The sequence below is a fragment of the Parus major genome, chromosome 2 (genome assembly GCF_001522545.3).
Source record: "Parus major isolate Abel chromosome 2, Parus_major1.1, whole genome shotgun sequence".
NCBI classification, from domain to species: Eukaryota; Metazoa; Chordata; class Aves; order Passeriformes; family Paridae; genus Parus; species Parus major.
The window spans coordinates 112389647-112417160 of record NC_031769.1 but is presented as its reverse complement, the minus strand read 5'-3'; the positions used below and the strand labels follow the sequence as shown (position 1 = coordinate 112417160).

The 27514-nt window shown below is 36.6% G+C and overlaps 1 protein-coding gene across 1 annotated transcript in view; it reads right to left on the bottom strand.

The window, feature by feature from the left end:
* LOC107216088 (RP1 axonemal microtubule associated) overlaps positions 1-27514 on the bottom strand; it is a 132824-nt gene that overhangs the window by 74951 nt on the left and 30359 nt on the right. Inside the window, exons 11-17 of the mRNA XM_033512262.1 lie at positions 24061-24286; positions 15315-15469; positions 14546-14624; positions 11844-11925; positions 9691-9746; positions 9508-9540; positions 3469-3638 (exon numbers count right to left, since the gene is read on the bottom strand). Of these exons, the coding sequence (XP_033368153.1) occupies positions 3469-3638; positions 9508-9540; positions 9691-9746; positions 11844-11925; positions 14546-14624; positions 15315-15469; positions 24061-24286 (801 nt within the window). The remainder of the gene's footprint in view (positions 1-3468; positions 3639-9507; positions 9541-9690; positions 9747-11843; positions 11926-14545; positions 14625-15314; positions 15470-24060; positions 24287-27514) is intronic.

Here is a 27514-nt window from a genome sequence, read left to right as displayed (position 1 = left end):
TTAGCATTTTTGTTCAGATCCATCATTGTACCCAGTGCTGGCATTACAACATTCTTTTATTCCTTTCCTGACCAATTTAGTACAAGCAGTTTTCTTTTGGAATATGATATTCTATCTTTGATCCCAAAATTGTCTGTTCCCTCCACAGGTGTCTATTGATGCAACATGAACTTTGAAGCAGATACAGACATATAATCCATCACAAAGTATCCTGGTTTTAAATTTGGTTGAATATTTGCAAGAGGGTACTTTACCTCATCCATTATTATAATTTCCTAATTATTTTTTTCACATTTATTTCTTCTGAATAGTTTTCTCTAATATTCAGAACTTGAAATCTTAGCTGAGTCACATACTAAACACAATATGTTTTCCATTACATGACTTAAGGAGCATGGCTCTTAAAATTAGGAGGAGCCACTGGGCTTCTGAAGATCTCAGAGACAGGTAACTGATAAAGATGATTAGAGAATTTCATAACATTTTAAATCTTTTCCTCTCTAACTCACACAGGTGTCTCTTCTCAAAGACATCATGCTTAGGGTAATTAAAGCCTTGCAAATTTTACTTTTTGGGTGGATATTTAAATGTAATTAATTTTCATTCTTTTGCCTGTTAAAACAAAAGAAAGAAAAACACAAGCAAATCACACCCACCCACCCCATAAATTGTTCTAGTTAATAGGGTTTCATCAAAGCATCCTAAAATTCAACTGGACAGCCATCTGTCATATATTCCAGAAATCCTTCTGCTTATTGTTTGCAGCATCATCTCATAGTGGAAATCACATGGATTATTGTATGATGTGATTTGAAATGTTCTTCCACCTTCTTGATTATTAGCATAAATACATCCAGAATTTATTGTGCATTTACCAACAGTCCTACTTGAAGAGCACTATGGCTCATTTTGTACTACCTGTGCTAGTGTTTTGGACAATAGTTTTGGGCATCCAAATCTCACACTCTGTCCCATGTATTTTATGATTCTCTGGAGAACAAAATGTGAACAATACACTTGGACTTTCCAAAGGCATAATCTGACAAACTTACTCTACTACCAACCAAGAAACAAAGAAAACTGTGAGAAAGATCTATATACTTTTCAAATCCAGTCATTCTGTGTGAGTCCAGTGATTGATTTCAACCATCACCAGACTATAAAGAAAAAACCACCTCTTCATTCGTTTCTTGCCATGCTGCCTTCAGCACTACAACTCCTGTCAGATTTCATAACATTGACACATTCAACTATTTTCCAATTTATTTTTTAGGACTAAGGTGTTCTAATTCACTCTTATTTAAGCAGCCCAACTACCATACTACACATTTATGAGACTACTGAAACCCACCTGTACCTAAGAGCATGCTGCTATTTTCTCTCTTTTAATTTATTCTTTATGCTTGCTATGTGCAGTTAAACTACACCTGTTCTTTCATAAGAGTCGATTGGACGTATTTTGGATGGAATAATCATTCTGAATATGATACACATCTGTGCATATACTTGTGTGAGAACACCTGGAAAATCAGGAATTTACATGCCTTTCTGTCCTCAGTGTGCAATAAATGTATCTCTGAGATCAAAATTAAGTTTACTGTTTAAAAACTATGTGAGCTGCCTATAGCAGATAACCTGTTGTTCTCTTTACTGCTATATATTGTTAAGGATGTTTGTCTAGGACCAGGATCTTTGGGGGAGGTTAAAAGTTCATTTATTCCTGCTTGTTGGAAAGCTGAAATCGCAGCTTGTCCTCATTGTGATATCACATTCATGCCTCCAGCCAGCTGCTACAGTGAGAAAACATAAGCAAAGTTTCTGCATTCTTCTGCACAGTCTAAGCAAGAACAAAGAAAGGGAAAGCAAAAAGAAATTGGGTTTATTGGCTCAAGCACCTAAAGAGGCCATGAGGGTGTTTGTGGAGATACCTGTGAATGCCCAAATGCCCCTTTTATACCGGAGCTGCTATTCTGTCAGCTGCACTGTGAGCGATGCAGCAAAGAGATAAAATGTCATGCACAGTAAATAGCACTCAAATAGTACTAACTTCTCCATACAAAGCAATAAAAACAAGGACAAAAATAGCTGTGGGGAAAATACAGGCACTAACCCAAAGTCTATCCAAAGTATGAGCAAGCATTCAGAAAGCTGCTGGTGTGGAAGGATACAATGGATAATGTACAGTGTATACTAAGGATAGTAGAATATGAGGGACAACCATAACTGACACAGAGAAATACTAATTTTTCCTAGTGTGATACCCAATCATTGAAATTAGGCAGCCTTAACAAGGAATACGTGCCATTTGGGAAATTACCAACACGTTGGATGTAGCAAAGGTCTGCTTTATGCAATGATGCTTGCCAAAATTCAGTCAGCTGGTGCTGCTGCTCCATAGATAGATTCTGCCTCTACTGACCTCTCTATTTATGATCATGGCATAGGCTAGGAAGCTTGTTTTGTTGCTCAGTGTGTTTCCTGTGTGATTTCTGATAAGCAGCTGCTTCCTTGTCTTTAAGAAATGCCATTTATCTTTTCATTTACTCCACATAAAGTTCCTAAATTGCTTTAGCTTGTTATTTAAACTAAAAATTCAGCCTGGATCAGGCCATTACAATGAAGCTTTGACATAATTTTCTAAATGTAGTTTAGCCATTGTTTTCAGAGCGTTTATTGCAGCCATTGAAGTCTTTCTGAGCTGTATAAAACTGCCTTGAATTGCAAGCTATTTCTCCCATCTTGCTGGCTAGAAGCTGTACTTCATGCCAATCAACAGAATTTGCAATGACTTAGCCTAGAAAGCCAGGACAGAATTTGAAGATTTAAAAGATGCCTCAGATGAATCCTTTCAAAGCAGTAGCATGTGTGTCAGGTGTACAGGCGGTCAGGACTGTGTAAGGGTTGATTTTAATACTGGCCATATATAAGCTATTTTTTCAGAGTTCACCAGACTTTGATATGCATGAATGCATTCTCCAGTGATTTGTGATTATCCAGAAAAATCCTCTGCCTGCTGGCCTGAGAGACACAATGATCCTGCGGAGAGTGGATACTACTTTACAAAGATGAAAATGAAGGAAAGAAAAACCCACTTATGTCCCCTGGGAATGCTGCCCAATCCTTCATCTTCTGCATTCACAAATAATTGTATATTGCCTTTTGTATGAACTTCAACTCAGGAATCTTTAGGGAATTAGGAAAAAATGCAGGATGAGCTGGTGAATGGAAATTAAACAGAAGAGTCCATGGAGGTGGATGTAGCAGAACAGGACCAGCAGTAGAGATGACCCAAGACCTACACTTGCACCATTCTTTGAAAATAATTATATTATTTTTTACCAGACAAATCAACTGTGTATATATATATAATGCTGGTTATGTATACACACACACACACAAACATATATATATATCCTAGAGGGCAATGTCATGAGGAGTACTTTGTAGTACTGTATATTTCTGACTTACGATGAATTCATCAGTTGCTCTGGGGAGAAAACAGACATGTCCTGGGGTTTGTGGAGAAAGCAGAAGCTCATCACTTTTGCCCCTTGATCCATAAATCACAAGGGTCCTTTTACACTCCTGTGGCTCTGGGGAATCTCCATCTGTTTTAACCTGCACTCTCCACCATTGTGCTAAAACAGGAAAAACATTTTTAGCATCAATCTATGAATTAAACATTTTTAAGATCAATGGTAGAGAGAAATGGATGCCTTTGTTACTACCACAATGAAGAATTATGGATTACCATGAGTTTACATCCCATTTACTATAAATAAATAAATAATAATTAATAAAAAAACCTCTTGAAGATAAGTATAGCTCAGACTTGATAAACACAAGACAATTGTTGAAGTGGGTATGAAAACAGAAATTAACACCTAGGAAGCAGAAAAAAGACACTTTTGCTAGAGGTATTTTTTGCATTCTCTGTAACAATTACTTTAATTACAGTAATTATTTTAATAAATTTCAGTTCTTAGAATGTTCTTATGTAACATGAAAAGAATATTAACATATTGAAAGACTTGTGTGTGATACATTTGCAAGACCTGCTGGCTAATACATAACGAGCAATGAAATTTTAACTTCTTTTTCTCAGATTTTTTCTGACTTTGTCATATCCAGTCTGCTCATTTTTCAGATCAGATCACTCATTAGGGTTGAATAACAAATTCAGGAAATTTTGAAGAGATGTTTGCACTGACCTCACCTCGTGGATTTGGCCTTCTTGAGGTTGTTTTTTCGTAAGTCACCTGTACTCATAACAGTGTTAGAAGTCAAATATGCAACTGGGAAGCTGTTCCAGGTGTGGGAAAAATACAGTGTCTTAGATGGACAGTATAGTTTAGGAAGCTACTTAAGTGCTTGAAGGTAAATCAACCTCTGAATTCAAAGGAATTATTTGTTGAAAAGACTCTTCTTGATGAACTTAACAGTGGAAGCAAATTAAAAGCTTTTTGTTTAGACTGTGGCCAATACTGTGATAATACAATAATTTGCTAATGGGACAGTTATAAAGAGAATTATTTTGTGATTGCATGTAAGCCTATAATATAGTTTGCTGATAAAATGAATTTTAGAATAATTTCATTCAGAAATAAATCAGATGTGGATTTTTCTTACAGAATTGTGTGTTTTTTTCCTACCTTCTGTTTTTCTCTGCCTGTGTAAAGATGGAGACTGGATGAAAACCTAATCTGGTTTCCTTGATTTTATAATTTTACTTTTTTTTTCCTTATTGTTTTTTAGCTAATCCTGTTTTTCTTCTTGTTATAGAACCTGTTTCTGCCTTGCATCTGACTGTTCCCTGACTCTTTCTGGGCTCAGCTAGAAAACAGCAGGCAAATAATCATCTCACAGCCAGTCTTCTGAGTAACACACTAGCTGAAATGATCCTTCCATCTGAACTCTTATTTTAAGGTCATTTCCAGCAATGAGTCAGACGTAGTGTGTGCAAGATCCACACTTTGCCTAATGAGGAACTTTTGCTATTTGATATATGTGCCAGCTTTGAATTTTATCTCCTTGTGCCAGGTTGGCATGTGGTACTCTTCAGGGTGTCACACTTGGTGAAGTCAAGCATTGTTTGAGCCTTTGCTGTTCCTGAGCACTCCAAGGGTTTATGAGGAGCTTCAAATTTTTACAAAGACTCCCAACATAGCCCTGAATCTCTTATCCTGTCCAACCATGCACTGTTTTGAAGGGTGTCCCAGGAACACAGGAGAGAGGAAATTAAGATAATTTTGCAGTTCTGCATTTCCCAAGTGGAGCTTTTTTTTTTCTCTTTGTAATATCCCTCTGCTCCAGGAGAGAGTAAACTCTAAGTTAAGAGAAATCCCAGATGCATAACTGCCTGTTCCCTTCTCAAAGAAGCAGCATGTTCAGAGAAGGTATTTCAGGCAAGGTGATTTATTTTAACTAATATCCATGATTGTGTTTTTAATTACTATTGCACTAGGAAAGCTAAGACACCAGTTGGGTTTTCCAGGGAATAAATCAATGGTTACAGATTTAAGGCCTCTTAGTGTCTGTGATTCTTTATTCTTCTACACTTACTTCTAATGCTTCTACAATTTGGTAAGTGAACTAACACATTTTCTCTCAGTTCAAAAAATTCATTTAAGCTGCTCAAGCCAGAAGAATCAAAAAAATCCTTTGTCTAATATTCTATTCACTTAGACATCTACTTGGCAAGGATGAGACAGAAGACAGATGCCAAGTATTTATTGTGTTCAATGATTTCTATATCTCTTCAGGAGTAAAGTTGTGTAAATGAGATAACTGGGCTTCAATGGGTCATTTTCTGTGTTTCATATGTGTGGCCACATTAAAAAAGACTTTTCCCCTGATATCACTGACCTGTGTTAACTTCTTTTCAGACTGATTAGTATGTTGGTGGATTACTGTACTTTTACAGCTAATGTGTAAAGCTAGAGCCATTTACTTTGAGACATCAATGTGGGAAGCATTAAAATTAATAGTAGGAAAAAAACCAGAAATCTGTGGAAAAAAAAGTGTTAGAATTCTCTCTTTTCTGTAATGATATAACCAAGAACTTGCTTCACATTATGGAGATTTACACAGAGATGTGTTAGGATTTGAGATCATTTCTTGACTTTCAAAAATTAAATAGGATCAGTCATAACAATTTTCTGCCAGAAATTCTTTTAGCCACTAGTCTGGAACCTAAAAGTTCCTCTGATAAAACTGTGAAAATCAAACCTCCAATGACTTCTGTACATAAAAATATGGGCATGGCAAAACCTGAAGTCAACATTTCATAATGTAATTCAGAAAGCTGAAAAATGAAGGTTTATTTTCTGGTTTCTTTAAAATATGAGCCATTTATATATTTTTTAAGAATTTCCAAAGCTGTTTTTGCAGTACACTATTTCAGGGGTTTTTTCACTCTGGTGTTTTTTTGGTCTTAAGACCTAGAATGCCATTCACACTTTGCAAGATGTGGGAGTTGGTTGCTTATTTCCTAAAGATTGTAGAAATTTGTGTTGCCTTGAGGTAGAGCAGTCAGTCTGCTTAATTCTTTCTCTTAGGGATTTCCGCCTCCATCTGGCAATGGAAACACACTGTTGTTGCTTTTTAGAAGTAGGTCCATTCCCTTTTAAATCTGGGAATCTTGTGATTATTCTTAGTCTATTATCAAGTACTTGCAAGGTAGGGAATCATTCCAAAACAAAATTAGTCACGGCAGAATTTTCTGAATATTTTCTCTTTTCATATGAATTTTGTATATGCCTTAATACCAAAAAACCTTGCACAAGAGTAGAAGAGCCAAGTGAGAAATGTCTATTAACCAAACTCTGCTACCGAACCACGCTTTATTTACCACCCACAAAACCCCACAAAATCTCAAGACACCCTGCAGGCATCACATTTCAGGAAGCCAGCTCCTTTTAGCTGACTGCAGCGAGGATATCATTGGAACATACTGTGTCTTGTCTCCTTGCTCTGAGAGAAAAGTCTTTCCTATGTGCTATTATGATACCTTGTCTATTTTGAGGCAGAAAAGGAAAATAAATAGAGGAAACAGAAGGAAAAAGTAAAATATCCCTACCGTGTAAGAAACTTTTAGAGAGTAACATGAAGTTCCATTCAAATCAACTTCAAATCTGTTAAATCAGCTTCATTGGAGAGCTGAGAGCACCTATCTGCCTTCTCCACCAGAACAATACATTTTTTCTATTTATCTTGCATCAAATATACAAGGAGAAATCACAGGCATAAAAATAAATTTATTCCTATGCCTGATTTGCCAGAGCCTCTCTGTAATGTACAAATGTGCAAAGGTTACTGAGAAAACTTGATATGGGCAGACGGTATTTTGGCAGAACCCATAGCCAGCAGAAGCAGTGACAGCGATCTGGGATTTGTGCTTCATTAGAGCTGGCATAATGCCAGCCTGGCTGAAAAAGCACAAAGAGGCCTCAAGTAACCTACCTGGAAATGATGGTTTTCTCTTTGTCTAGGTGGTTGAACGGGTTTCTATCCACATCTAAAGTGAATGAGATTTCTGACCTTCAGAATGACTTATAAAATACCTTTCTCTGTAACTAGTGCTTTAGACCTGACCTAAGCACATTGAACTTTCCCTGAAAATCAGCAAACACTGAATTATGCCAATCAGCTTTTTATGACTTTCCCTGAAGCCCATTTGCAGAGCTCATACAGAATATGACCACATGAGTGCCTAAAACAAGACTCCCTAACATCAGAACTTCCACTTGCCTCTTACTCAGCAAATGTATGTTACATGGAAAGTTTTCACCTCCACTCTGAAGGGGACTGCTTATCACTATTCCACCATGTAAAATCTTCACTGCTACAGGTGCTGGGAGAATCTAAGGGAATTATTTTTTCTCCCAGGGCTCTGAATCTCGTTCTTTCACCAGCTCTGACATTGGCACTGAGTCATGATAGAATGACACAGAACTGACTACAGGATATCTTTCCAAACCCCTGTGGTTGTTACCCTCCTACAAAGCTCAGTCATGCAAGGTCTATGAGATCACTGATATGGCAACACAAATGAGACTGTGAAAAATCAGTCCATCATCATCTTTTTCACATAAGGCATAAAAGTCCAATCTCTAACCTATCTCCGTTCCTCACTGGAATGAGCCCATAGCTAAAACAAGGATGGCTGAAGAGCAGCTCAAGCTAAGCTAACATAGCTAACTGACAGATAACTTCCTAAAAATGTTCTTCTCTTTTATATAACCTCTTTTTTCAGAAGCTCTGATCTCAGCAATCTCTGGGTCCTCCTGGACATCTTGACAGCGTGATATTTCAGAAGCTGGTTAAGAATAAGCCGCTCCTTTCTCCTCATAATCAATATATTGAGTCTGATCACTCTTGACGCTCACAGGCAATGAACAGCCTGTGCATCTGTGCCTGCTTACTATAACATAATGAAGAATGAAACTGTGATGGGAAAAATTTTGAATTGGTTGTAAAATATAGTCTATTTTCTGAGCATAAGGTAGAACAGATATTATGGTTGTGTCTCAGAACTGTGCACTTAGCAAAATGTAGAATCCAATTCCAAGTCACTCGTGAAAATTAACTTTCTCTGTGAGAAAGTCTTTATTTATCTGAGTTCATCATTCCCCTCTTGTCAAAGTTATGTTTTTGTGGAATAATAAAGCTGTTGGCTAAACTGTTTGAATGCAAATTATTCAATTTTCACTGAAACTGGAACTAGATTGAGAGACTAAGACTCATTCTACAGAAAGCAAGTCACTGTTTTAAGAAACAAATGGAAACACTACTTTTTTTAGTTTAGTTGCTCCCGTAAAATTCCAAGACACAGTTGTACAGAATAGCCATTTACAGTTGAATTTTCATAAAAAGTATGTGTGTCACTCTGTTTCTCTTTTCTGGTTAGAAAGAAACATGGAGATGGCAACTAGTGCATTACAGGGATGAGACTGTAGATATGAAAACAGAAGGCTGGGTGGGGAGTTATTTATTCATGTCTTTTTATTAATCCAAGCAGATTTAGCCAACTGAATGCACATACTACATTTAGTTTCACTGGAGGATTTGGAGTTTAAGTTTGCATTATTTCTGTCTGCTTTGGAATTTTGACCTGAAAATGTTTCCACTGACACTTCACAACACATTTTTCAACTTGCTGATGTTTGCTAGGGGACCTATCCCCAAGTATTAAATGACAGTGACATTGGGATAAACAAAACAACACCTGAATCTCTTCTCAGAGGAATACCTGGTTGATTTTAGGACAGAATAGTAGCAATAGGAAGAAAACCAGAAATGGTTTATGTTTTTTCTCAATTGTTTATTAAGGTATAGTCCTTCCTGGAAACTACTGCCAGCAAATTTTTCATTTTCTCTCACAGTTGATATACAACAAAACAGACATACAAATGAGGTCACTTGCTCATGAATTTCTTGCAATACAGATTTAAATTCAAACAGCAAAAACTATGGTATAGAAACCAATGGCTGGAAAACAACTCTTACCTTTAAGGGATGTCCTCATTGGACTGCCATCCTCTAAAATATGAACAGGAAAAATAATTGTGAGTTAGCTTCATTGTCACTTTTAACTTAAGTTATGGTCTTATCTGGAAGGGTTCTTCACTAATAACTAGGCATTAAGTATATACTATAGTGCTAACAAATTTTCTTTAACAAAATACTTACTATTGGCGGTTAGCTCCCTCTCTGTTTTCCCATCATCTTGATATTCATCTAACCATCTTTCATTGCAAAAACAAAAAATAATAAGATTAATAAAAACTATTAGCATAGTATATATATTATCTGACCATTACCTTTTGTCTCCAACAGTATTTTTTATCAAATGTTATCACCTTTTATGAAATTACACCTTGAAACTACTTCCAAGATCAAATTTTCTTCTTCAGCACAGTTGGCCTTATTCATATAAGAATTTGGCTCAATTTGCTCCAGGCAAAAAGGAATTTTCATGGTAGCTGTATGAAGTGTGATAGTACTATATGGAGTGCATTATATGAAATACTAATTATTTATTGGTTCAGAGACTCAACTCAGTACATATGAGTACATGTGAGGGAGTTGTAAAACCTGCAGTGGTTAGTTATAGTCATTGTTCTCAAAATTATATATAAAACTTGCAGGTCTGGAAGTTTCTAAAACTTTGACAGATCTCCAGCAACAAACAACTTCTGTTCTTTTCTTCTATATCGATGAATTTAAGGAGCTTTTCTGCAATATAATTTCACTGCAAACATACATTCATACTCCTTCAGTTGAACCCCTTTGTTCACATAATATTTTTCAATCTTCAACAACCTCACTGATTTAAAAATAAATAAATACGTGTACACTATCAGCTTCTATTCTATTGACTCCATGTTGATGATGTAGTTGTTTAAACCCAAGGATCCATAACACATTTCATTTCTTGTATGTAACAAAACTCTATGAATAAATCTCGTATGCATGAAGTCTAAATTCCACTGTATTTCAACTCTTGTTGCAATAAATAGCTCAATTAACTTTTGAGACCTATCTCCTCCTTCCATCCTAAGAAACAAAAGATCACTAGCAGTTTCCAAAAGTAGAAAGCAATTTTTGACAAAAACTGAACACAGGGTTAGAGATGCAGCCCCACCAGTGCCGAGTACAGGTGCCTTCGTCCTGCTGGCCACACTATTGCTGATCCAAGCCAGGTTGCTGTTGGCCTTCTTGACCACCTGTGCACACACACTGGCTCATGTTCAGCTGGTTGTTGACCTGCACTTCCAGGTATTCTCCACCAGACAGCTTTTCAGCCACTCATCCCAAGTCTGCAGCACTGCATGGGGTTGTTGTGACTCAAGGGCATCTTCCTTCAGTACCCACGCCTGGATCACATCCAGCCCAATAGACTTGGATATGTCTAAGTGCTGCAGCAGGCCTCTGACTATTTCTGCTTGGATTGTGGGGTTCTTTCTGCTCCCCACTTCTTTCTTCTAGCTCAGGAGGCTGGCTATGAGGAGAACTGGTATTACTGTTGAAGACTGAGGGGAAGAAGGCATCAAGTGTGTCAGCCTTTCCTTCATCCAGTGGGTATCTTCTCTATTCTACTGCAACACCAAATATGTCAGAAGGTTCTCTTCCATGGGCTCCAGGAACCTCCTAAACTCCTTTTCCTCTGCTGTACTGTATTTCTAGTCCCTCCTGAGGACAACAGCTGGCAATTGTGAGACTTCTTCCAGCTGCTCATAGTACATTCTGTCTGCCTCGTCCTCCTGGTTGGCTGGTCTGTAACAGACCTAGGCCCTTCTACCATGACACTGGCCTTGCTGGCCTTCCCCCCATTTCTTACCCATAAATATCCAATTCTATCATCTCCACCATCAAGCCCTAGACAACCAAGAAATTCCCTGACATACAGGGCTACCCCACCTCCTCTCCTTCCTTGCCTCTCCCTGCTGAAGAGTTTATAGTCATCCACGGCAGATCCCATCACGTTTCCATGATGGCAGCTATGTAATTTCAGATCTTTACACACAATACTTACAAAAAGATTGAGAACTGAAATATTTATTTTCACATGGTTTCTGTATAATTTAGATTTTAAAAAATATCAGCACACCTTTCCTCTTATACATTTGATTTGGTGCTTCTCTGTGTCAGGCTATGACTCCCTTCCATGCAAATATAGGAACATTTTTTCCTTGTCTTCAGCTGTAAAATTTTGCATCACTTGTATGTTGAAAACTCTGGGGCTTGCTCAAACATCTAGGTTGTGTGCACATATCTGCCCTAAAATTTTTTCATTACATTGCTGGCAGGTAAAAAATTCCTTTTCTCCATGAATGACATACCTATTACAAGGAAATACAACCTCCTGATCTTCCTCTCCTTCTTTATATTTGATGACAATCTTATCCAGGAACCATCCACTGCCTATGTTGAAATGACAAAAGTTTATCATGTGAAATCATACTCTTTTTTTTAATAAATTTTAAGAAAAAGAGCCCAGATTATCTTTTTCTAGAAGAAACACAGATCATATTAAGACAGATCTCATCTAAATAAATATGTTAACAGAATGAAAGCCTTATTATTTTTTTTTCTTTCATAAGAGATGCAATTCTTCTCTACCTTACCCTGTTTTAATTTAAGAGGGGTGGGTTTTCTCCCTCAGAGACAAATACATGCATACATCTCTGAACTGTCAACACCATTCACATCCCAGCCTACATCTTTTGTTTCCCTGTAATCAGGCACAAGGGTGTTGGGACAAATCTGCTTATGTCAATAATCAAGATTTGTGTGAAAGCTAGAAATTTTGGTCCTCTGTGAGACAACCTCTTATTGCTTATATAAAAATATTAATTAACAATTTTTTAAAACTTATGCTCTCATGTGCAAATGGAGTGGGGCTGCAGCCTTGGAGAGGTTTTGTATGCTTTGGTGGCAGTAACTGGCAAAACTGGGGATCCAAGGATCCAGAGTCAGCAACCAGAAAGTCTGACTGCCTAAGGCCAGCTACTGGATGCTTTATATATGCATCCTGTACATATTTTTTGTATTTGACACTGATGGACTGTTGTTCTGATCAGCTGCAGAGGGTAACAGGGAAAGGCCACTTGTACTGTTTGTGTACATGCTCAGTTCTGTCTGTGTTGGTCTGCACAGACAGCTATGTGCACATATGTGTTTTATAAATGTGTTTGTGTGTGTGTCTACTGGGAACACACACTCAGCCTTGCTACTGTGGGACCAGCAGGCACGGGGCTGTGCAGTCTCACTTCTGCTGGGCTACTGACTTCATCTTTTCTCTAACTGCAGAAACCACTGGCTCATCCATGCTGGTCTTTTATATCACTTCCAATGACCATCCTAGTGACTGGTCTGGTTGTCCTGTGATGTCCTTCTTAAATATCCTGTTCTCACTGTATCTGCACCACTCACAACTTGTCATATTGCTTACAAGGTTTTGCCTGATTCACCATTACCTATTGGCGCATTGCAGCAAAACAGCATGTGGGATGTTTTGATCAGAAGCAAACAATCATCCTATTTATCTTTATGCTTTGTCTCCTTGGCTGCATATGAGTCTGGAAGTCCCTAGAAGGCAGCACACAGGAAGGGCATTCCCAGGCATTGCATGGAGCAAACCCTGTTCTCTAAGACAAAAGTCTTACTTTCCTCATTCACCCTCCTTCCTCCCTCTCAACCCCCCAAGAGGTCGAGTCCCTCCTGAGACACCATCCTTCTCCAGTTCTCAACCCCTCAGTCATCTCAGGCAAGGCTTATGTGTGGCTAGCTTTGGACACAGCTCAAAAGATGTCTGTGAGATCTGACTGTGCTGAGTACACTGAGCAGCCTTTTGAATTACTAAGGCTTACATTTTGTTACAGATAGAATTTAATCCATTGTCCCCTTTAGATAGTTCTTCAAACCCACAGATTTGAACTGCAATGTCAAAAAACATCTTGAGATAGCTGAATTGCGTTACAGATTTGTAATGCTGATCCTGATGATCTGTGCTGCCTATTAAAGGAGATATGAGGGAAGAGAGTGTGCAGTGTGGAATAGAGGACAGGTGGGCTCCACCACAGAGCCTTTAGTGTTGTGACTTGGGTTACTACAATGTGAAACTCTCAGGTGTGCAATCATCCATATTGCTGAAGGCAGCAAACTGTATGGAACTACAGCTACAGGAAACAAGATTACACACCATTCCAAGGCTGCACTGTTAACAGTCACAAGCCTGCTCAGAGCCTTAGGCAGTACAGACAGCAAGATGGGCATTGCTTGGGGCCATTTCAGAACAGAGTAGGGTAAACAGGCTTTTATAATCTGTCATCAGTGGAGCACTGAACTGCTTAAAAATCCTTCTCTTTACTTAGCTTCTTCCTAGAAATTAATTAATAAATTAAGCATATTTGCAGTATTTATCTCTTTGGTACTTTTAAATGTTTGTTTTCTCTTCATTTACATCATTCCAGGGAGATGCACACTTCTTGGAGGGCCTGTACCCAAAACTCATCTCATCAGCAAATTCTTTCCTTTTTCCTGAAAACCTACAAATGAATGCAATGTCACTCACTGGAACATTGACTTTCACAGACCAAATACATAATCAAATCTTCTACAATTGCCCAAAGCAGCAAGGACATTGCGTTATAGCTACTCAAATTTTGTCAGGTAGCAAATCAGCTGCTGAATATCTTTAATTCCTTCCTGGATAGTTGTCACTGTTTGTCTAGTGAAAGATTGTCTTACCAGTGTGAGTCACACTTTTGAGAGGTTTCTGCATGCAAATAAATAGTGGTTTCTGATACATAATCATGAAAACAAAGAGTGGAATAATAGTATATGACATTAAACTCATGTAATTTTTTCTGTCCATTACCACAGTTTTTCATCGTCCCATCACAGTGATCAACCTGCAGGAAGACTTTTTATCACTGCAAGACCTTCTGTCACATTTTCTGTGAAGTATGCAACATAAACAAGTGCATTGGGTTTAAAAAGGACTTGAAAACAGACTGGTCTCTAGGAAATTAATTCCTACCTGGACCAGATCCATCATGGCTAATCAGAACTTTCTCCAAGTCTCCCAGTGAGACAGCTTTTATGCAGAAAATATCCATCTGTGGAACCATAAAAGAAAAATTAAAAAAGTCTTAGACATAGCTATTGCTTTAACTCTAAGAGTATATAAAAGCTTTTTTTTTTTCCCTCTTTTTTTTTTTTTTTTTCCCAAAATGAATGTTGTTGGTTTGTATTCATCCTGGCCAAACAGTAAGGATCCTTTAAAACTTTTCAATGTGAATAATTGAAAATTACTTGAAAAATTTGTTTTCAAAATGCAAAAATTGAAAAACTTGAAAATTACTCCACAGAGACAGCACTGATACCTTTGGAATGACACAATGATCAGTTTCAATTATTTGATTGTGTCTATATTGTATTTTCTAGCCCTATGTGTCTCATCAATACTGGAAAACATGCTTAGGAATACAGATTTAGAACTTGATTCTGAAATTCCTGAAGTGATCTCTTCAGGACAACAAAAATGCAATTGTTACCATTTTATCTATGTGTGCCATACAAAATAACCAAAATACCAAAATTCCAATATCTAAAGCTCACAGTAAATGACTGATCAAGCAGACAAAAATTATCATTTTGATGAATTTATGTAAGCAATTTTGTATAAGGAAAATAGTCAATGCTTGAATAAACCTTGTAAATAAAAAGGCATTTATATTTCTTGATGAAACAGTTTGCTAGACGTAATTTATCCTTATTTTTCAGAAGTAACATTGTTTTTACTTCACCTGTCCATGTCGAAACTTAACATTATTATTCTTAGATCTATGGAGCTTCCTTTTTCCAGCATCTCCTCTTGTCCCAATGAGGTTGATATAAACGTTGGAATCTGTTTCAGCACCAAGTTTAGCCCCTGTGTATACATGGACCTCATACACCAACACTACAAGAAGAAAAAACTCGAGATTATCCTTCAAGCTTGTACAAGCTTGATTCTAAAGTTTCTTCATCAAAATTTTGCCAGAAAACTCTACTGATTTTCAAGTTTACAAGTAGCAGCATCTATCCATGAATTTGTCACTGATAGTGACAATAATTCTCTTCAAAAGATATGGAATTTAATTCTCTTAAAAAATATGAAAACACTAAGCTTAAGAAAACCACATTATGCTGAGCTTTCCTATGTATTGCTGGTTCACAAACTCTTTCTTTGCAATTTATCTGAAGACCACCAAACTATATCGAGTCATCATCTGAAATAAGAGCTACATTTCACTGCCAAAGTATTTTCAACCTCCAGATTTATGCAAAAAATCATCTCGGTTGTTAGCCTTCATTTCATCTTAAAAGAGGAATAACAACCACAGATCCAAGGGGTTTTAGGTGTTTAACCCACATACAAAGGTGTTCAAGCAGATGAACACCTATAAAAAATGAAGAGTCATCTTGCTTTCAAAGATTTCTACATCTGTCACTAGTGATGATAGCACTTCCAAAAACAACTCTCAGTTGAAATATATTTACAACATTTTAATGCCTCTCCTTATAGTCTAGACCAAAGTCTTACACAAGAAAAATACATTAATCTTCAAAGAATTCTGCAATATAATTTAGAATTACTGCATTAAGATGTTCTATGCCACACTAATATAATTTTTATAACAATTACAATTTATTTTTAAAAAATTCTTTGCAGTGATCATATACTGTTATGTTTCATTTCAGTTTTTTTCTCTGAGACTTTAAAAAAAAAAATAAGTCCTATTTACATTTTAATGGTAATTTTTCCATGCAGTGTTTCTATTCTAATCACAGCTGGCCATTTCTGCTGCTATGTGGTAGATCACAGGGAAGATTACTGTTTCATTTACACGTAATCTTAACAGTTCTTGGGAGTGAAGAAAAGTCATAGAAGTCCTAACAAGAATAATTAGTTCCTTTTAAGAAGGAACAAAGATGAAAACAGAACATGATAACAAAATTCTTGAAACTGAACAATACTCTACAAAAACTAGTTAAAATACTGTTACCCTTAAACCACCAAATAGCTATTAGAATTAGAATAAATAAATTTCTTATTCAGTGGTTCCCAAGTCAGCTTATAAAACTCAAACATCATGTTGTCCACCATCACCAAAAAACAGCTATTCCTGATCCCCAGAGAAGTTGAACAAGTATTAAAATAACACTGCCAGTACTTGAGGGGAAAAAATAGTCCCACATGTATTAAAAGAGATGAAAAATAATGATGGATAGACTCTAGGCTTAACCAAATTAGGATCTTTCTGTCAATCTGTGTAAAATTACCTTAAAACACTGTGTCTCCAACACTTTATCACTATTACAACTGGGACTCTAAATAGAAGTGGTGTTCCTTGACCAATTTTATTATTTTCTGTAATTCCAAGAGCTCATTGCAGCTCTCACATCCATGCATTAATGTACCAACACTGCCCATGATACATAATTGGCCTCAATAACACACACATATCTTCAAAATTTTGGCAGGTCCTTATAAAAATTAGTTTCAAGGTTTTTAGCATTAAAAAGTCATGCTAAAACAAATTGTAGCTATGAATAGCAAGTAGCAAAGATAAATTGACCTGATAATTAGCATAATTGAGATATATATCCAAATTACATTTTAAATCAGAACTGCTAATATAATCATAGCTGGCCAAAGGGCAGAGGATGAGGGGTGGCAGCAAACTGTGACAGAACATGTGCAGCAAAGAAAAAAAACCACACTGATCATGAAGGGGGAAAATCTTTAGGAGTGTTGAAGGAGACAGGTTACATTTAAAAAAAAAAAAAAATTATAATAATCTGTGACCAAAAATTTTAATAACAGGGCTGTACTACCCATGAAGCAAGATGCTGCAGGTAGTAAAAGAAGGAACATATTGACATGAAATCTCCTCCACACTTTTACACTCTTACTTAGATTCTTAATTTTTCAAATGCAAAATATCTGTGGGAGGAAAGGAAAGGGTATAGATTGTTTTTGTTATGAATGTTTACATATAAAGACTGGTATCTGTAATACTTACAACTACAAGCAATTTCCTTGATCAAAAATAAAGAAAACAGTAACTGAAAGCATAATATAAAGCATATTCAAGGCTTTTTTTTTTAAGAAACCACTTAGCAATAAATGTTTACAAAGTCAAAATACCAACACGTCCTTTCATGGAAGGACACACAAGAAGAGAACAAGAGGAAATTATAACACAACACAAAGATATTAAAAGATAAATAAATTACAGTATGTTTTGTAGTGCTGTGCATCTCTGTGGTAACCAGAGAGACTATAATGATCTAATCATTAAATAGAGCTCTTTTTTTATTAGCCTAAATAAATCAATCTGAAGTAGACAACATGCACATCTTGAAATGTAAAAACTGGAAAATATTTTCCATAGATTCTTGTGTCTACACATCCCTCACAATCTGTAAAATGTTAGGTCTGACATTTATTTAAGCTACACAGTCTGCATTACTTATACAGGAACCTTCTTAACAAAAAAGACCAGTTTGTGATCTAAATTTTTCTACAAATATAGGCTACTACAATACCTGCTATTATATTAGGAAAGTAAAAGGAACTTTCATACCCCTTAACTTGAGTATATGTTACAATACATTTCATAGGAGTCACACAAAAAATGAAGAAAAATATTGTCCAAAACACACATGCCTAATCAGAACATGGTGAACATGGCCACTATGGTGAAACACCTGTACATTCAAATAAATATTCACGAAACAGATTGTGGACATTAAGCCTTTCCTGTGCAAATGGAAACCTAGGCACAGACCAGCCTGAGAGGATTTAAATTTTTCAGATTTTATCAAGCAGTTCCTTCAGGCTGTAGAACAGCTACAAAAGGTGCTAGTGCTAATGGTTCCTGAGCTAAAGATTGCTTAAAACTAGGAACAAGAACAATGGTGCCACCCTGTAACAAATAAAATAAGGTGCACCAATTGTTTGATGGGACAATACAACCAAATCTGGAAAACAAACCTACCCATTGAATGTACTCCTGAGACAAAAAGATTCACCATATGTGAAATTTTTCCATTTGTAGTTTTCTGTATACTGTTCACAAAACACAGTTTGTTGTGTAGAGAAGTAAAGTAAATCTATCCTAAATAATGTGTTCACCCTCTGAGACTGTGGTTTCATTTTTTTGAGTAACCAACCTATTCTAAGGCCCCCACTGCAGGCCCATCTGCAATGGAGACCTCCTTCACTGCAGGAAGAAAAAAACATCCCAAAACTCAGAAAATTAGAACTTTATGGCCTGATCCCCTATTCTGTACTAGTAATTTCATTTTGCTTTATGCTGATTCAGTGAAATTACACCAGATGTAAACTGGGGTGACAAAACATTCAGAGAGGCAAAACCTTAGGGGAAAAAAAAAAAAGGAAAAATAGTTGAAAATTATTTTATAAAGGCCAACCAACAGAAGTCAGCATTGAGAGGGACCTCTGAGACTCACATCTAGGCATCTGTCCAATGTGGAGCACATCAAAGTAATAGAAGAAATGTTTTGGAAAATAAAGTAACTTTGATAAAGGATATAAAAGGATTAATTAATACAGTATAGCACGGGGAAAAAAATCTCAACTAGCACTCAGTAAAATAGAAAATGACCTTTCAGAAAATAAGTGATTGAAATCTTTAAATTGTTCAAAGGGTAACCTTAGATAAGCTCTAGAAACCAAACAGAAAAATCTGCAACATGGATGCATGGATGAAACAGATGAAAAAGGGAACTAAAGTGCTTTCAGACAGAGGTGAGGAGTTTCTAAAAGGCAGACTTTAAAGCAGTGTAACTGTGCTAAAAAATGACAGAACCAAATATATTAAAAAATACTGTAGAGTCATATGAGTAGTCAAGTGTACTAGTACCAAATTTCCAGTTGCACAGTCTGTAAAAATGTTATCTCGAGATACTATCATGAGGTTTCAGGAGTTTTCTAAATCCCAATTCCAGCTTCTGGCATCTATTGATAACATAAGAAATTAACTACCTTGGACAAAAGAGAGAGAGAAAGGAAGTTTTCCCGGTTATGAAGAAGAGGTAACCTAAGGGTGTACTAAGGGCAATAAAACACAAGTTAGAGACGTGTTTTTTCAGATTTCCCATTCTGGGCATCTGAATCACAGTTTCCAATACAGAAAATTGATATATTCCTGAGCCTTTTCACCAATGACAAGAGATAGTTTGGTCCCAGTTTACAGGAATAGTATATAATTATCAATTCCTTTTGAAGAAGTAATGTACAGAACTCAATGACTTATGACACTTGCCTTTGGAATATATAAACAATAAACAAACTTCTCCAGTTGCTTTGCATTAAAGACAAAGTTAATATTTTGATATGTTTTGGGAGAAGAAAACAAACATAATAGAATTAAAGAATTTATTGTTGAGAATATAAAAATGAAAGTTTTCATGGCAGGAGCATTGGTGCCCTTCTGCTGACTTGGTGCAAACTGCTGTCTCGTTGTCAGCTCTTTTCAAAGTAATTCTACTAAAAGTACAGTCATTGAGAATTCTAGCTAGGAGAAAATGAATTGAAGATCCACAGGTGTCTGTGCCTAATGGCACTGGTTTGCTTACAACACCACTGAATCCCCTGCCTGGCTCTACTTCTTTCTGGTGTGCAGCATGGAGTGGTTTCAAAGCAAAGACCTAGGTTCTTTTTGGATGGAACTACACCAGATAATACATTCCAGGAGCACAATGACAACAATCTTGGCACAAACTGGCAATCAGTCTGTGGGAACACAGACCAGAACAAGCCTGAAGAAACTTCCTTCAAGACTCCCACAAGGAGGACATTGGACACTTAACTAAGCATTATTTCAGCATTGAGTGCTTCACTGAGCAAATCCACTCCCACCAGGCTGCCAGAGCAAACAGATAAACTGGCCAAAGAGCACAAAACCTGGAGAGATATTAAATGACACAAAACATTAGAACTGTCCAACTGTTTCTTTTCAGTCCTCTCTTTATTCTGGCATACCAAGACCCCAGAATGTTATTGCACATTATTGCTCCTGTTGCCTTTTTTCCATAAGCAATGCCCACTTGAATGAAATGGTCATTTTGGCTCAATCCATCAAACAGCAAGGTTGAATCTCTGATGTTAACACTTGGTGTTTACTACCTGGGTTTCACAGAGTGTGGTTGGCATTTTGCCATGACAGAAGGGTAAAGATACAGGTTAGTGCAGTGTTAAGGCTAAAAGGGAACAAATTCTTAATGGCTGATACTGGTTAAGAGGGACTGTCTCCCTCAGAAGTGGTGCATATATTAATTTAGAAGACACAAATATAAAAACAATATCAGGTTAGGACATTTCAGTTAGATTTATAGTTCCCACTCTAATCTCCAATAAATGCTATCTAATCTCCAATGGTATTATTTGGAGCAAGAGCCTAAAAAATATATATTCTTCATGACATGCAAGAAAATTATCATCTTTGAAAAAACACACTGGCTAATGAATCTTACAATAAGGAAGCTTGACTATTTATCTATGTAGTTGGTGCCTTCTGAGTGATAAAACAGAGATAAAAATTTTGTAGAGATAATATTTGTGTTATTACTATTTTCTTTGGTCATCTTTTGCACTATTGCAGTCAGAGGCCACCTTCTAGTTTTTCTGTATTTGCCTGCACACTTCTCCACGTGGAAAAAGGCACTAAATCTTTGGAGCTGGAATTTTTTTTTTTTTTTTTTTTTTTTTTTAGCATCTTGTCTTAACATGTGAATTTATTTCCTTGATCTGTTAGTTTTTCCTTACCTTCCTCTCTGAACTTGCTTCTTTGCCATTTAACTTTCTCACCTTGGTAACACCTCTCAGTTTTCCTGACTGTCCCTCAGCCACTTCAAAAAACTGACACCAATCTGGTCTCCTACTCTGAGTATTGACTTCAGTTCTTTCTAAATCTCTCCAAGCTTTTTTTTATGATCAAAAGATCATAAAACTTGGTAGGTCTTGTGATCTACCACATAGCAGCAGAAATGGTCAGCTGTGATTAGGATAGAAACAGGTTGAAGGAAACCTCCAGGAATCTCATGGTTCAACAGAATGCTGAAATCAGGCACAACTTCAAAAACAGATCAGATGAAGTTTTTTAGATCTCCAAGGCTGGAAAAGTAAAAGAGAAGATGTAATAGGAAGAGAAAAAGGAGCCATTGACCCAGAATCCTTACAAATCTGGAAATCCTTACAAATGTGGAAAAAATAAGAAAAGGGGAGACAAAGGCAGACATGCATTGGAGGGACAAGAAACCTGAGTTAGGAAAGAAGTTGAGAGTAGTGAGATGGAGAGATTTAGAAAGAACTGAAATCAATACTTGGAGTAGGAGACCAGATTAGTGAGAGTATTTTGAAGTGGCTGAAGGACAGTCAGAAAAACTAAGTGGTGTTACCAAGGTGAGAAATTTGAATGGAAAAGAAGCAAGTTCAGAGAGGAAGGTAAAGAAAAGCTAACAGATTCAGGAAATAAATTCTCATCTTAAGATGAGCTGCTAGAAAAAAAAAAGAAAGCCAAGGTGTCAAAAAACTCTTCTAAGGCTTTGGGTCCATATTGGTTGCATAGAAAACTTCAGCTGGGAAAAAGAATAAGGAAAAATTACCCTTTCTTCTAAGAGAGAAGTTGAGCAATGAGGTAAGTGCTTAAGATCAGCAATTAAAAGACCAATGCCTTCTGTGCTTAGTTTACATTTGTTCACTTTGTTTAAAGTTTCCAGCACATGACTTTTATACTTATGCAAATCTAGTATCACCAGAAAATAACAGATTAAATTGAAAGTGCAGAATACAAACTCCTAAATCATATCAAGTTTTCATTAAGTAATTAGCAGTGTGTAGTTTCTTCTGCTGGGGAAAGTGACTTGATGTGGTTTGTTCAGTCCTTGTAAGCAATTAGCTTTTAAATGGGAAATGAAAATGGATAGTGTTTAATTTGCTTGTTCTTGAGAAAATAAATAGGAAATCCTTTGGACTCCTTGCTGAGTTTGTATTGATGTTCAATTTAAATGTTCCTAAAATCAATAACTAATTAGTAAAACTTCAAGTTTTGGGAAATTTCCAAGTTATTTTGGAAACGTGTCTTTTCTTACATACTTGAAACATATTTTAATAAAGATCCTGTTCCTGCAAACACAAGGAAATATGCAGTAATACAATGATTAAAGACTAAATAAACATGCCATTTTAAAGATATTTCCAGCATTTCATAGAACTGACTTGATTTTTTATATACAAATATATAGAGTGCATAGACCAGAATATTAATAGTTTCCTATGAATAGGTTTTTCAGACTGCATAATGCAGATTTGAATTATTGATGTTGAATTGATTGTTCGTACAACCTAATTGGCTTCTGCACTATTTTTCTATTGCACCAGTAAATGACATATATGTCACTGTGAGTGGCATATGGTACTGTGGTATATGTCAATGATCATAAAATTCGGTTCATCCTGATCAGTCCCATTTTTTGAAATCTCTTATTTAAGTCAGTAACTATTCTGAAAAAAAATTTAAAAAAATAAAGAGCAAAGCAGAAATGTGAGCTGGCTCATACATGTCTCTTAGCACCTTCTGGCCTCTGTAATAAAACATTCACACATCACAGTCTTATTTTTTTTTTCAGAGAATTATGTTCTTTTGAGTTATGGATTATCACTTCTGCAATATTTTCTTCTGAAATTATTTGATTGTCACTTAAGGAATGATGGTTTTTTTAAAGTTGAATCCCAAATACCTTACAAAATTCACTGCATCAGTTTGAATCCAATTTGCTAAATGATAGCACCTATCCATTTAAGACCTTTCATTGGCAGACATTATTGGACATCAACTGCATCATTGTCATTCTATTAATGTAAAGAGAGTCTATTAAAAAAAAAAAATCACACATAGTGATTATACTGAATCCCTACTCCTCTCTAATGGCTCAGGACTTTTTAAATAATAACCTTATATGACGGGCTATTTCCCACTTCACTTGAAGAGAATAAAGTGCATTAAAGCTGTCATAAACTTTGAAGTCCCAAAGTGTCACCCTGCAGCTAACAATTTCTATGTGAATGGCTGTGACACAAGCCTGATTTGGAAAACACCTGTGATGATTCAGATCATGGATTTCTGGTAAAGTATGTTTTATGCAGGACAAGAAAGGATGATCTCAAACTTTCTTAAAGGAACTGGATATCAGATGACATTACATACCTTGATTTCCTGCCCGATGTCTTTCTCTAAAGAGAAGTATTTACCAGCGATGTATGGCACTCTGAGAAATCAAACGTTTTATAGGGTACAATGCCCTGGTCACAGCTATTCTGATTTTGGGAAGGAAAGGAATGCGGTTAAAGGATCAATTCCCAGGGATTGCTCCATGGTTACACTGGCTTTTGGGCAGGCTGCCCTGGTGGAAACAAGAGAAGCTGTCATATACTCACAGGATATGGTTAGTGAACCATGATCTAAAATACTGAGCACGTACATGGCAAGAGCTCCTCTGCAGGGCTTCTTACTGCCACTTCTCTCCACGTATCACCTTCATCCTTGTCTTCAGAAAGCCAGCTCTCTACAGGGAGACAAATCTCTTCATCAGAAAGAGGGACTGTTCTTTCAAGTCTGACTTCCTTCAGGTACCAGCTGGGATCATTTCCAGTGTTGTCGTGGCCAATGCGGATTTTATATAGCTGCCCAAGATCTCTGAGATTAATCTGAAAAAAAAATTTTAAAAAATTATCCAGATTTTAATAACAAGTTTCACTGTTGTCTTTAGCCATCCTTCTTATACTTGGCATGCAAGCTAAATGTGCAGCTAACATAGCCAAGAGTAATTGAGTTTTGTTAGAAATGCAAGCCTTAATAGACAATGAATCCCAGAGACAAAGAGTAAAAACACATGGAGTAGTCTGCAAGTGTAATTTTATTGACTTCAGTGCCACATTATTTAAAGTGAGTAAAGGTCTCAGACAATCCAGTCTGTTTCCAGACCTCTTCAAGGAATCCATTTTCACGTGTTATAATGTAAATCTCTATTTCTAGAGAAACACTTTAACAAGCAGAAATAAGTTCAGTCATTGCTACACAAAATCATACAAGTCCATAAAGTTACTATCAGCAGAACCCTATTAACTATTCCTACCACTTATCAGTCTGGTACTTTTCTCATTGACTTCTGTTTTTATGTGCACTGGTGTCAGGGTTAACTGTTTCTGTAAGTGCTGATGCCACACTGCAGCAAATTTAAACAATAAAACAAGACTATGTTGCATTGAATACTGCAGCCTTGAAATAGGAGCCACTATGTTTTGGGTCACAGAAGTATTTTGGGCAATTCTGATGGAAGGAATCTAACCACAAAAGCAGAGTTAACTACTTTCAACCTTTTTTTTTTTAACTTTTTTTATCAGTGTTGTGTTTGAAAGGTCATGGTAATTGTGAAAAAAAATCACCAAGTGAAAAAGAATAAAAAATAGTAGTTTTCTTTACTATTATTGCAATTTTGAACTATTTCACATCAAAACATAAAGGAAACAAACATCCCTGGGGCAAGCCTGGCACAACTCAGTCTCATAGGGTGAGAGCATGACATGCATGCTAGTAGTAAAAAGTCTGTATAGAGTCACACTTAGGACCATTGTAGTAGGTTTTGCTATATTAAAACAGTATGTTAAAGTAAGATGTGCCAACTGAAGATACAATTATAGCATTAATGCAATAAAACCATGTACCTCGAAGATATGCTGCTAATACTCACAGCAGAATTACAGCAGCAGATAAAAAGGAATGACTGAGGGAGCTGGGGTTGTTCAGCCTGGAGAAAAGGAGACTCAGAGGTGACCTGATCACTCTCTGAAACTCCCTGAAAGGTGGCTGTAGTCAGGTGGGGGGTGGTCTCTTTCTCCTGGTAGCAGCTGACAGAACGAGAGGACACAGTCTCGAGTTGCACCAAGGGAAATATAGGTTGGATATTAGGAAAAAGATTTTTTACAGAAAGGGTGATAAAGTACTGGAATTGTCTGCCTGGGGAGGTGGTGGAGTCACCATCCCTGGATATGTTTAAAAAAAGACTGGATGAAAAAAAGACACTCAGTGCCATGGCTTGGTTGAGGTGTTAGATTGAGGGTTGGACTCAATGATCTTGAAGGTCTCTTCCAACCTCGTGATTCTGTGAAAATGCTCTGAAACTAGCCACAAATGTAGCCAGAATATAGGCTAAGTTACCCTAATAAGTGTCACCCAGCTGCAAAACAGAGACTGCTCCAGTAGGCAAGGGATTGCTGATGTTTCCTTGAAAATATATATAAAAATATATATAAAAATATATTAGAACTCACAACCTTCATTGCAAATTGAGTAGGGTATGGTATTGGTAAACAACAAAGGTGGTGCTCTGCTGAAATGTAGGCATTGGCTGCTGTTTGTGGTGCAGAAGTGTTAAGGGGCAATTTAGTAAACAAACCACTGATACCTTGTGCCTTCATGGCCATGATTAAATTCTGGTTTAATCCCTGTTGGAAGAGAAGTATCACAGCCATCACGGATTATTGTATACAATAATCATTACCATGATTCTTGGTAGGGACCAGGAAACTCTAGTAAAGAGCCCTTTTCAATTTCTGAAGCATCTAACCAGTCATTTGGCTATGAAGCAAACTGCAACAGTGATAAAGCAAATACTGCATATTTATAGTGAGTATATATATATATATATATATATGAGTTATAGAATTTATCATATGAGTTGGCTCAAAAATGAAGCTAAAACTTTTTAAATTATATTGATTTATCATATTATGATTGATATATATATATATATGATATACTGAGATATATATATATATATATATATCTAAGATGGGAGATATGTTTCCGGGTGAATTTCCATGCAAAGACAATGAACATGTCCTTCTGGCCCTTCTCATCCTGCTGTGCTCCAGCAGATCCTTTTCCTTCTTGTTCTGGAGGCTCTGGAGCTGGATGCAGCACTCCAGCTGGGGTTCCTCAGGAGCAGAATAGAGGGACAAAATCACCTCCCTCAACCTTCCAGCTGCATAGTAGATGACTTTTAGCAGACCACTGGTACAAGTGGAGAAAATATCACAAAAATAAGCACATGTAGGAGAGCTGACCAAAAAAAAAGGGGAGAAAGGAAAGAAAAAGAAAAAAGAAGAAGCAGTTTGAAAACGGAGAGGGAATGATGAAGCCCATTCATTACCATATCAGCATGTAGAGACTTTCTATTACTGGATAAGCAAGAGAGCAATCCATCAAACCTAATCAAATGAAGTTTCAAGAAAAATCAGGAGAGAACAGAAATCTCTGTCCAGACCATTAGGTTTCTCCAGGAGATGCATCTAGTTGCAACTAGTTCAATTAAATTTGTTGAAGTCCTATTTAGCATCCCTAAACATGTATGTCCTTGTGCCTTTCTATACTTCCTATCCTTCCCCAACATTTACACTCTAAAAGCAAGTATGATATAACCAAATTAAGAAAGCTAAGTGCTAAAGGAGAATTTGCCCAAAGTTTCAAGTCAAATATATTTGCTTGTCTTCAGCTAAAGGGAGAAACAGTATAAAGCATCCTTGTCTACTTGACTTACAAATTAAGAGGTTTTTGATATGATAAACTATGCTGGACTTAGAGATAATGGCATATTTCTCAGTATGAAAAGTCTCAAAAATAATTCAAAACACACAACACTGCCCATTTGACAACATGCTTAATAATATGCTTAATCTTTTTGCATAACATTCTTTTTCTGAATAATTGTTTATTAGTGACTTTGGGGGAAAATGTCAAGTTTATTCTTAGGTGGAAATTAGGCAATGGCAGAGGGGAAATCAATTGTATATGATGTTCTGAAAGATGTATAATACAATTAGAAATTTATTTTCAGTACCAGTTGCACATTTAGGGCTTGGAACAATTCATCTTGA